Raw genomic sequence first — 11564 nt, forward strand, 5'->3', positions numbered from 1 at the left:
CAAGGCCTAGGGTTCATACTTTCCTGAGTGCAATCTCTCAATAGTGCTAACATAATTGAATCATATAACCGTCTCTCAACATGTGACAAAGAATCACTCCAAAGTTCTTACACTACAAAAAAAGATACATCCGTGACATTAAGGTCCGAACAATTTTTTTCTCTATCATGGTTATGACACTTCTATGATGATAATTGTGACAAAAACGCGTATCATCATAGATGTGGTGGGCTCCTACTTCTATGACAAAAAATCATGACAGAAAATGGGTTTTTCATCCTGGGTGGGTCGGGGACGCACCTGCATGACATTTTTTGGGCCGTCCATGACATAATAGTCGTGATAGAAGTGAGGGCGAGGAAATTTTCGTGGAGTTCCCGGTTATGGTGGGTGGTCGGGGCCGAGCGATGGAGTGTGGTTTATGTGTTTCTCTCTCGTATGCGCGCGTGGTGCGAGCCGTGTCGCTATAACTGAACCCGAGCAAGAAGCGTTTGCTTACTGAACCTGAATGATCGCACTGCAACGTACTGAAGTCGATCGATCGATCCCTTCGCCGATAACTGAACCCGACCGACTCCTTCGCTACTAACTGAACCCGATTGATCGCTGCTCCTGCTAACCGAACCCAATCGATCGCTGCTGCTAACTGAACCCGATCGAAGCCCCATGCGAGACGTAGGTAGCCATTTGAGTTGCCTCTGAATGAACAGTGCCCGTTGCTATCGCGTGCGCGCGATACGTAGAACAAGTCGAGACGTGGTGAGTCCGGCCGATTAGTTGGCTGTGGATGAACGACTCTGGTGGGGGTTGGATGAACATGACCCGACCGTGTGTAGGCAGTTGCCACTGGATGAACAGGACCCCGTGGTAGTACGCGGTTGCCGATGGATGAACAGGACCCCGAGGAAGCCGCCACACACCGCAGCCAGTTGGGAGTGGATGAACAGGAGCCCGTGGAGGCTGGTTGAAAAGTAGTTGGTGGAGGCTAGATGAACAGTAGCCCGTGGATGAACAATGGTTGGTGGAGGCTGGAGGAAGTCGACGGTGGATGAACAGTAGCTTGTGGAGTCCCGTTTTGCGATACGCCACACCCTCCCGACGAACATGACCCGTTTCGACCGTAGGCACTCCAACAGAAGTTCGCTTCCTTCGTTTTGCTGTATGCCAGACCCCTCCCGATCAACAGGACCACGTTTTGGTCATAGGTGCTTGAACAGAAGTCTGTTTGCTCCGTTTTGCGGTATGGCAGACCCCTTCCGATGAACATGATTCCGTTTTGACCGTAGGCGGTCGAACAGAAGGTCGTTTCCTCCGTTTTGCGATACGCTAGGCCCCATTTCGGCTGTTCCGTCCAAGCCGGTTGGCTCATGATGAATAGGACACATTCTGTTGCCTCCTGGTTAACACGATGTTGTTTCTCCATTCATACCTAGCCGGTTAGATACTGATGAACAGGACGCCGTTGCTGCCATCCATTGCCTCTCCATGTACACGAGCCCTGGTCGTACGTATGCGTGAGTACGTGTTCAAGACCCTGCATGTATGTATGTACAAGGCCGTATTTTTGGCATGTGGTTGTACGTACGTGTACACGATTTAGACGGGACTACCTGAACTACTACGTCGGGGGATCTACTATAACACGTGCCGCTACTTGGTCACGATTCATCATTGCAGAGATACCGATCGACTAGTATGTACGTACACGTTTGCGATGAGACATACAACATTACGTACGCTTCGACCAGGCGGGTCCCAGCTGTCAGGGAGGATAAGGACACACTTCCTTACATGCAAGATATAGCTATTGGGTCCCATCTGTCAGGGAATGAATCATTTTTATTTTGCGAGTAATAAGGAGGCACTTCCTTGTGTTCGAAGATGTAGCTGGTGGGTCCAACTGTCAGCCTCACCGCCTACAGTCCTCTTCCGATGGTTGTCATTCGTCGACCTTGTTGACCACGCCGCGCCGAGAGCATCAAGGTGCTGGACGACGGCGAGGCCTAGGAAGGGAATGACGCGGAGCTAGGGAAGACGAGCCAGGTGGATGCCCACGCGGAGGGGAGTGCGAGGGTTCACTGGTCGGCTATGGTGTAAGGCTGCCGTCGTCGGAGAATAATAGGGAGTGTGGATGAGTAGAGGGAAGGCATGGCCAGTGGTAGTATGGTCGAGCGGTGAGGCATGCATGGCAGAATAGCCGACCACAGGAGGCTGGAGTAGGCAGTACGGTGGGCGCTGGTTTGGGTGGCTGGAGCAAGAGCAAAGGTTGAAGATGCAACATGGCCATTGGCTTAACATCTAACGGTCACTGAAGCTAGAAATAGTTTATTGACTAAGTTAACAAAGCTCTGCATATGCATCAACTTAGTAGGCCACAAGTCAGCCTCCAAATCTGGTGGGTCCCAGCTAGCAGGGGGAATTATTTTTTTGTGCGTAATAAGGTGACACTTCCTTGCGTGCGAAAATGTTTTCTGGTTTTTTAATTTCTTCTTTTTCGAGTAAGAATAAAACGAAAACTATTTATCATCTTTGGTACAATCTATATTTTCGCGAAATGGATCATAATAAAGCTGGTGGGTCCCAGCTGTCATGGAGATCATCATAAATCCAACTGCCTACTACCAACGGGTCCTGTTCATCCAGTGGCAACCGCCTACACACGACTGGGGTCCTATTCATCCAACCCACACCGGGAACTGTTCATCCATAGCCAACCAACCAGTTGGACTCAACATGCCTCGACTCGTTCTACATATCACGCATGCGGCAACAACATGCCCTGTTCGTCCAAACGCAAACCAACCGGCTAGCTCAATCTCGCATGGGGGTTCGGTTGGCTTCAGTAAGCAGCAGCCGCGATCGATCGGGTTCAGTTAGCAGCGAAGGAGTCGGTCGGGTTTAGTTAACAACAAAGGGATCGATCGATCGGCTTCAGTACGTAGCAATGTGATCGCTCGGGTTCAGTAAGAGAAGACCTCTGGCTCGTCTTCAGTTACAGCGGACACGACTCGCACCACATGCGCGTATGAGAGAGAAACACACAAACCACACTGCATCGCTCGGCCCCGACCACCCACCATAATCAGAAAGTTCGTGAAAATTTCCTCGCCCTCACTTCTACCATGATTTTTTATGTCATGGACGGCCCAAAGAATGTCATGCGGGTGCGTCCTCGGCCCGCCCAGGACGAAAAGTCCATTTTCTGCCATGTTTTTAGTCATAGAAGTAGGAGCCCACCACATCTATGATGAAACGTGTTTTTGTCACAATTATCGTCATAGAAGTGTCATAACCATGACAGAAAAAATTCGTTCTAAGCCATAATGTCACGGATGTGTCTTTTTTGTAGTGCATACAGAGGCAGCAAGAGAGAGAGAGAGAGGGGAGATCCGCTGCAGCACACGGGGCTCTCCTCCACCCGACAGCTTGACTAGCTACGTGCGCTCTCGCTTGGTGTGCCTCCTTCAGATTTGACGCGTCCACGGCGAACAAGAGGGTGGGGGTGGGGGGGGTTCATGGCACTTCCGAAGCTGGCGTATGACGACGTCGTGGTGGCGGCTATAGCGCCACTCAAGGGCTCGACATCCGTGGCAGCTGGGGAGGGGGAGAAGACCTTGTCAGAGTGCGCCATCTATCTGTTGGAGTTTGGGGAGAAGGAAGAGATCCGGCTCAGCTATTAGACTCTGAGATTTCTTTAAGTTGGCTCTGAGTAGTAGGAACTTATATGGATCATGTTTTTTTATTGTTTCTCCCTATCGGTACTCGACGATGCTTATGGACTGGTTGTCTGTTTGATATAGTGATTTTGGTCATAAGGTTGTCAGAATCGCGATTCTATTATGCGATTCTACGACTTTATGATACAATCTAACCCCTCCGATTTTATAACTTTAGTTCATAGAATATATGTTTCTACAATCCTAATAGTTAAGATTCTATGATTTATGATCCTACCATTGGAGCTCCGATCTGATTCGAAATCGCCATTTTGACAACCTTGTTTTGGTGTACACAAATAAACAAGTGAGAAGAAGAGCACATTATTAGGGACTGTACTCCATTAGACGCATTAGCATCAGTGAAGATATTGGCCCAGTTTGGCCATGTTTACAGGACGCACAAGGGTAAATGATCAAGTATTTTCATTATTGGTAGACACTATATTGAAGAAAAGTGCAGGTCCTAGGTGTGCCTATGTGACACCATTCTACTTCTCCATTCATCCGGCCCTGTCTACCACACTGCTTTTACTTGATTTTTTGAACAATGGTGCCAATGCTCAGAATGATCGACTCAGTCTTGCAAACGAACATGATGTAAAAAGAATGATCTTCAAGGGCACCACCCCTGCTTTTTTCATTGAAAACAAAACAAGACCGTGATGTAAAATGAGACTACATAAGGTAATTGTTTGCTGCAAGGTAGTGCTTACTTTCCCGTATTGTAAGCATATTTGTAAGGATTTTAAAATTCCTGCAACAATTTTCCTATTGTTTTTGGATGTTTAGGGTAGTTTCAGACCTAAGATAAGAAGTGGCTACTTCTACGGAAGCATAAATTCTCTTTCATATTTACTGCGATATGTATTGAGACTGGTTGATATACAGTAGGCCCGACAAAGGCTAGACAGAAGTTTGATCATGTGATATTTATACAAAATTGTTTTTCCCTTGCCAAAGCAACAAGCACTTGAACATGCTCTTTCATGGGCGCGGCGACACGCCGTGCCTCTGCCTGCTAGTCAGTTTCCAAAGCTACTGAGATCACCAGCTGTTTGGTGCAAATCAACTCCCAAGCTACTTCAAGAGAACTCATGTCACCTTTTAAAACATATCGCTTCCAACAGAACAAAAATGTTAAATGAAAAAACAATGCAAACAAGTGGTCAAACCCTATTTTAGGTTCACGACACAAGCGAGATAGATATTCACTTGAGTAAGTTGTCTGATGATAAAACATCAAAAGACGCTATATTTGCCGGCTGCTACCAATCTAACTGTGGTTTTTAGTTGCTAGTGTTGCCATATAAGTATATAGCTGATCTTAGATAATGTACATAGTGAGAATAATTAACACGGAGAAATAACACGATAAACCCTACAATTATGCGATAGCACAGATCGTGCCCATAAAATTGGTCAGCCAAGTGACCATCAGTGGTAGGTGATATACCAAATAATTGGTCTACGTTGCAGTAGAAAGTTTGACAAACTAGGTGAAACAACAGGTTTGCACAGAGAGCTTATTGCGATTTTAACACATAATATAGGTTGGATTCTGTACAGTGAAAATGCAGTTTATAACAACTGTCTTCCAACTCACTGACCACGCGGGGTTTGCCTCCCTGCAGAGAGTGAAACAATGCATTCTTGGACCATCACCTGAACTTTTCTCTTGAGAAGCTTGTCCTTCACACCAGAAAGCATGCTACCGTAAAACATCTCCAAGCGAGCGAGTTCATCGGTATCTGACGAATCCAAGATGTTCTCAAATTCCTTCCTGATATCAAAGACTGCAGACTCTTGAAGTGAGCGAGGAAGCGTCCGTTCGTCCATTGGCTTGCGGAATATTGAAATGTGGAGTATGTTGGCATATCTCTCCATGAGTGTCAGTTTTGACCTAAGGAACTGTAGCTCCTCTGAGGCAGCAGATAACTTCAGCTCCAGCTCGGTGCTAGTGCGATCATTCGCTCTTGATGTCGACGCCTGCGCTTGGTCCCCATGAATCTCTTGGAAGTTCTCATCAAGAGGAGGCCACATCACAACGCATGGAGTGTAACTGTCAGTAGTCTGGTCTCTCCCAAGCACGCCGCTGCGGCCTCGGCCCCATGCCCACATCCTGTACCCGTCACCGGCAACAAGAACAGTGTGGGCAGCTCCACAGGCAACCTGCACTGGCCCCAGAAACTTGAACCCATTCGTCTCAGGAGACTGAACCCTTATGGGGTACAGAGCATCCCCTGCGTCCATTCCTGAAAAGCTAGCATCTGGGCACAATCCAAGGCCTCTCTCCATTCCCCAGCACCACACCTCTCCGTCGGAGGAGACCACTGCCGTGTGGAACAATCCACAATCAAGAGAGATGAGGAAGGAACCAGTGGGCAAGCCGTCAACAGGCTGCGGGGAGCAGGTGGTGGCAGTTGTTCCATGGCCAAGCTGCCCATTGTCACCAATGCCAAATGTCCAGCACCGAGATTCAAGATCCTGATCAAAGGACTTCTTATTGGTGAGCACAGCAGTGTGCCAAGCTCCGCATGCAATTTCATACACCTCCCATGAAGAGCCTTCACCAAATTCTGAGATAAGCACGGGGCGAGACCTACTTTCCTTGTCACCTAGACCCAACTGCCCATGGTTGTTGTTACCCCAGGAATAACAGACAAGGTCACCTCCTGTATATGTCTCTCCAGCACTGACAGCAGCTACAACATGCTCATTACCGCAGGCAACCTTAACCACAGTGTGACCATGGAAATCCCACACAGGCAGTGGGGCTGAGGTAGCTGCTATACAAAACTCCCCATCATCAGTCTGCTGGGGGCAATTCCCCCACATCCACAGGGCCCCAAGACTGTCTATTGCGAATGACATCATGCCCCCAGCTTTCACGGAAGACAACTGTAACAGAACATACAACGGGATCAATCAAGCAGAAAGCTCTCAAGCTTAGAGTCTGCAAACTGTTGATTGCTGAAAAGGGGTGCTTCTTTTATACCTTCAAAGGAGTCCCTGCAAGAGTGTTCTGTTCTTCATCCTGCAGTGTTTCAGGGGAACCCAAATCTTGAAAACCGTCGACCAAACATGGAGAAAGGGAATTCTCTTCCCCATAGCCAAGCTGACCATCCGTTAGGTAGTCAAGAAAGTAAAATAGTCGATAATGACAAGGATATTACTAGAGTGATTTCGATATGACAAAACTCAAAATAAGACAAGCAGTATAAAGGATACAGATATTGTAGCCCCATGACCAGAGTGAGCCTTCATCTGCAATGTTGAAGAGTATTCATTACCAATGACATTTCACTATCAACCTTCATCATACTATATTACTATTTGGCAAGGGTGTTTCACTACCGTTGAAGTTAAGAAATCATTTACAGATAAGACTCACAACAAATGAAACAACTTATTTCTCATGCACCAAGAGTCTAGAGAAACAAGGGATGTTTTGTGTACGGGATACTCTCACTGTATCAATTCAGTCAGTAATGCATGGTCAGGTCAAGACCACACGAACAGTTACACAAATCAACGGTAGAAAAATTCAATGCACATGCATGCACACATCGTATGAAAGCCCAATTGCTTGTGAAATCAAGAGAAATCACACATGGCCTGGACCCTGGGCATCATTTCAACTTGCAGACTGCATCACCAGCAAATAAAACTGCCAGTTTAGTGACAACCATAAAGTGGAATCAGGCAGTCCCACGTTTTGAGCCACTGTAAGATCAATTCCAGTTTTCTTTTCAGGCTAGTGCATCTACCACTCTCCACAAGCCGCACAGACATCATAAATTCAGAATGCTGCAAGTACTTCAGACAGTATTTTCCCAACCCAAATTGCCGTACAACAATGTCTAGTTTCGCTTTTACTACCACGAAGAGGAGTACAGTAGTAGAAGAAGCGGACGAGATAGAGGCATAGAGCACGAACCGTCGAGCGCGAGGCTGTGGTACGCGCCGGCGGCGACGGCGGTGAACCTGGGCCGCTGCCTCCCCGCAGCAGGAGCAGCAGCGACGGCGGGCACGACAGCGGTGGGCACGTGCACGTCCGCCTCGCGACCGGTGCCAAGGCGGCCGAACGTGCCCCGCCCCCATGAGTACAGCTCCCCGTTACCTGCAAGCCACGAACGAAAACCACCCTTCAGATCCCGAATTCCGGCGATGCCCGGAAGAATCCGCGTGACAAAAGTGGCCACGTGGGGCGGGGGTCGGGGGTGCTTACTGGTGAGGGCGAGCGTGTGGGCCTCGCCGGCGGCGACGGCGGACACCTTGGGCGGCATCTGCGGGGGGGCAGCGGTGGAGTGGAGGAGACGGCAGGGGTACAACCGTACAAGTGGAAGAATTGGCCGCGAGAGGAAGGTGGCGGTTGAAAAGGAAGCTCGTGGAGGAGAGGAGAGGAAGACGATAAAGGAGTCGACTCACTCGAGTGAATGAATCGAAACGGCAAAGTCAGTGTGAGAGTTGCGTGCGAGCGTACCGATATCTTCGGGCTCGCCCGCGCTGTCGTCTTCGCTTTTTCTCCGGAGCTATCCTGCGATACGTATCGGTTTGGGCGTGTCGCGCGCCTAGCTGCCGCTGCGTCACCGCAGATGCAGATATGGCTGCTGCTACCATGATGATAAGCGCCATTAAGTGGTTGGAATTTAGGAAAAGGTGTGCTGATTGGGAGTGCGATGTGGACAGGTGTTCATGTGTACTCACTACTGTCATCAATGTAGACAAGTGGCAGTGTTAACTTTCTTTTTTGGGGTGCGCGTGGAATTGTCAATGTTTTTACTGAACCGAAGCGGCAACCAAACCAAACTCTGCATATATGATCAGAGCATCCTGGAGAAAAAACTCATGACACTACTCCAAAAACGCAAACTCGCAACACTGCAAATCAACAATCAACATCCAGGTGATGCCATCCATTGCACCAAGGGGGCTCCAATTTGTACAAGCAGCCAACTCACAGGACTTCAGGACACTTTACAGGTTCAGGTTCGGCGCATCATCTAAAGGCACAGCACCCTGAAAGTTGAACTCCCTGCCAAGGGGTGTACTAGTTTGCCACCATCTATCTCACATTCTCACAGATTTGACAGCCAGATAACATCGATTACAGCGGATGCGGCAAGGAAGGCGCAGCTGAGAAAGGCGCACGCGATGGAGGCTGCTGATAGGTCGCAGAAACGTGGCAAGGGCTTGCAGAAGTTGGGAAGCGCCGTGTGCCGGATGCCGGTGCGGTTCAAATTTGCGACGGCCGCCGCTGCTGACCCCCCGCTCAACATCGCATACGCAAAGACCTGCCAAGGATGCACCAGCCGTATAATTCTTCAGTTCCATGGAAATGTCAGACACTAGCAGAGTTCAGAAAGTTCAGATGTTATTTGTCAAAGCTAACAGAGGGTCATGAGCTACTGAAGGCGCTTAAGGACAAACATCGTACAGAAAGCTTTGCAAAAAGTCCTGGTCTCCTGGGCTTCCCATTGATAGGGTTTACTGGAATGATTCGGTGACTATTTTTTATGTGGTATACTTTCAAATTTCTTCAATCACTTCAATGTGACTTGTCAAACGGCATAGAGAATGCATCAGTGCTCAAAAGAAACAGATAAATGTGTCTTTTAAGCAGCATTGATTTTGATTGGGAGGGGTGCGAAAATAATCATATGCAAGATGCTAGTAAGGAATCGGTAATGAATTACTTGGTAGTTCGTTTACTGAGATTTAATTTATGGTTATTATAAATCATTCTCCATCTTATAGATAGCATGAGAAAACAATGCCGAATTACCTTTGTACTCCAATATCAATGCCAAAAAAACAAGATGTGCATTTACCATGTATCAACTGCTACGAGGGCCACTGAAGAAACGCCATACCAACTATGTAACAGAAAATTCAGAAAAAGTTTTTCTGTACAAACATTAGTTTGCTCAAATATGATTTGCCTTTGCTCTTCACCTAGTTGCGTGCCACTGTGGAGTTTAATTCTCAATATTTTCAAGAAAAAACAAACAGCCCTTATGGACTTTTATTGTATATTTAGCACAATTGAATCCCTATACCGCCGCGCATGTACATGATACTCAATTTTGCTCGTGCCTATTTCTAATAAAAGTGCAGAATATACTTATCTAAAATATGTTTATAAAGTGATATCAGTGTATTCCTCAAATGCATAAGACTAGGTGACAAAATGCACACTCACATGCACAAAAAAGTGATATGTTTATAAAGTGATATCAGTGTACAGTGATAAAGGACAGAATGGGAATACTTTGCAACATTGAACACTCACATGCACACAAAAAAAGAATAATTTCTCTGTAAGCTATAAAAAGGATTCATTTTCTGTAGTCTTTTGTGGCTAGTGACAAACATTCCATCTAAATCAAGCAAGGAAACTTTTTTACCGCTTCCTTCCTTCTTTTGCTAGTTTGTTGTTCTCTTTGCGGGGTTTTTTCCAACTTCAAGTTTTTTGTTTGGTTTGTAAAGACTCTCACCATCTTTGGTGATTCCTCCTAACACAAAATGATGCACATTCAAGAAAAGAAAAAAGTAACGGAACTATTTTTATGTAGCCAACATATAGACATGGCAAGCTAGTGACAAGGGACTAAATAAATTTTGTACTAAGATGACAGTTGCTAGCATGAGATTTCTTCAGTCGTAACTTAGAACTAACTCAACCAACCGCCTATACTAGTACTGGCTACTGACCCGCCCATAAAATACATAAGAGTATTACATAACATAGAGGAAACTGTCACTTTTATGCAGACATCACAAACAGGGAAATAAAGTATGAAACAACATGACTAAAAAAATAAAATCTAATCGTCGGAGCACAAATAACAATGGTAATTACCAGAAAATGCATAATCAGATCAAAATGATCATAACATACCTGATCACCAGCTAACAGCATCCAGGCATAGCGCCTGGATGGAACCACAGGGACTTTCTTCAAGGCCTTGTACGCAATCGACAGAAGTTGTGCCAGAGAGTAGGCAGCTGCTGCCGCAGATAGCCCAACCAAGGATCTGAAGTTACGAACAACACCATCAGAACTAAGTATTCTGCACGGAGATATTTACAGATTTCAAACTACAACAGTTCAAAGACTTACTTCAGCGAATCAGAGAGGGACCATTTGGCATACAGTGGAATCTCGATGCCAAAGATGATGAGACTACCCCGTTGCTTGGCGGAGACCATGAGCGACATTGAGAGCAGCGCCATCACGAGGGCTGCAGCTCTGGTGGCCACCATGGCCATGTCCAGCCGTGGACATCTTGCTGCTACAGATGTTGTGGGAGGCTCCGGCACCGCGCTGCTCCCCATGGCCGGCATCTGGATGCCAAGCTCCGAACCATTCTGGCCATTAGCAAAGGAACCCATTCCTGTTGCTCCTGGTTGTGGTTTTCTGATCGTAGAAGCTTTTGGCTATGCTGTTTTTCCTTTTAGCATGGTGATGCAACTGAAGGAGGGGGGTGGAGGATTCTAGTAAAAAGATGTATCTGGTTGAGAATCCATGTTATATGCATATATGATGCACCCGTGAATGTTTTCTGTACTTGCTGTCACCATGCTATGACAAAAGCAGCACGGCTTTCGAGCTACCCAAGACCTGTAAGTTGTTTGCTAGCCTATCACTAGGATAAGATTTTAGCTGACAACTGCAGTTATCGCCAAGTGTCAGCAGGATGTGTAATTTGTGCATTAAGAACAGTGCTAGGTGCTATAGTTATTGCAACAACAAAGCAATTGCGTGGGAATCTTTTCTTTTCTCTCCAAAGATTCGTGGGAATCTGCGTATTCTACCAAATGCAGTGGACTGAAAGGAGAAGG

The 11564-nt window shown here is 46.8% G+C and overlaps 2 protein-coding genes across 3 annotated transcripts; both read right to left on the reverse strand.

Annotated features, from left to right (window-relative positions):
• Nucleotides 1-5216: 5216 nt before the first annotated feature.
• On the reverse strand, nt 5217-8266 carry LOC123062019 (ultraviolet-B receptor UVR8). Of its 2 annotated transcripts, XM_044485320.1 has the most exons (5): nt 7948-8266; nt 7657-7839; nt 6948-6983; nt 6715-6842; nt 5217-6617 (listed from the first exon to the last, which is right to left on the reverse strand). In XM_044485320.1, the coding sequence occupies exons 1-5, from the start codon at nt 8003-8005 to the stop codon at nt 5319-5321; spliced, it is 1704 nt and encodes a 567-aa protein (XP_044341255.1). In that variant the 5' UTR covers nt 8006-8266; the 3' UTR covers nt 5217-5318. The 2 variants fall into 2 exon arrangements, with proteins under 2 accessions (XP_044341255.1, XP_044341256.1); XM_044485321.1 differs by lacking the exons at nt 7657-7839; nt 7948-8266 and having other exon boundaries at nt 6715-6834; nt 6948-6966.
• A 315-nt stretch (nt 8267-8581) lies between these two features.
• Nucleotides 8582-11313, reverse strand: LOC123062020 (CASP-like protein 3A1). The gene is made up of 3 exons (XM_044485322.1): nt 10843-11313; nt 10621-10756; nt 8582-9013 (listed from the first exon to the last, which is right to left on the reverse strand). Exons 1-3 carry the CDS (start codon nt 11112-11114, stop codon nt 8798-8800), a joined length of 624 nt encoding a protein of 207 aa, XP_044341257.1. The 5' UTR covers nt 11115-11313; the 3' UTR covers nt 8582-8797.
• Between the last annotated feature and the right edge of the window lie 251 nt (nt 11314-11564).

The sequence above is a fragment of the Triticum aestivum genome, chromosome 3A, assembly GCF_018294505.1.
Source record: "Triticum aestivum cultivar Chinese Spring chromosome 3A, IWGSC CS RefSeq v2.1, whole genome shotgun sequence".
Taxonomy (NCBI): Eukaryota; Viridiplantae; Streptophyta; class Magnoliopsida; order Poales; family Poaceae; genus Triticum; species Triticum aestivum.

Bases quoted from the DNA above. Each gene is read 5' to 3' on its own strand.
- LOC123062020 (XM_044485322.1), bottom strand. From the start codon at position 11,114: ATGGGTTCCTTTGCTAATGGCCAGAATGGTTCGGAGCTTGGCATCCAG. The intron at 10,757-10,842 runs GTAAGTCTTTGA...TCGTAACTTCAG, and splicing joins TCCCTCTCTGATTCGCTGAA to ATCCTTGGTTGGGCTATCTG. The intron at 9,014-10,620 runs GTATGTTATGAT...CATCCTTGGCAG, and splicing joins TGCTGTTAGCTGGTGATCAG to GTCTTTGCGTATGCGATGTT.
- LOC123062019 (XM_044485320.1), bottom strand. From the start codon at position 8,005: ATGCCGCCCAAGGTGTCCGCCGTCGCCGCCGGCGAGGCCCACACGCTC. The intron at 7,840-7,947 runs GTAAGCACCCCC...CGTGGCTTGCAG, and splicing joins CCACACGCTCGCCCTCACCA to GTAACGGGGAGCTGTACTCA. The intron at 6,618-6,714 runs GTATAAAAGAAG...GTTCTGTTACAG, and splicing joins TTGCAGGGACTCCTTTGAAG to TTGTCTTCCGTGAAAGCTGG.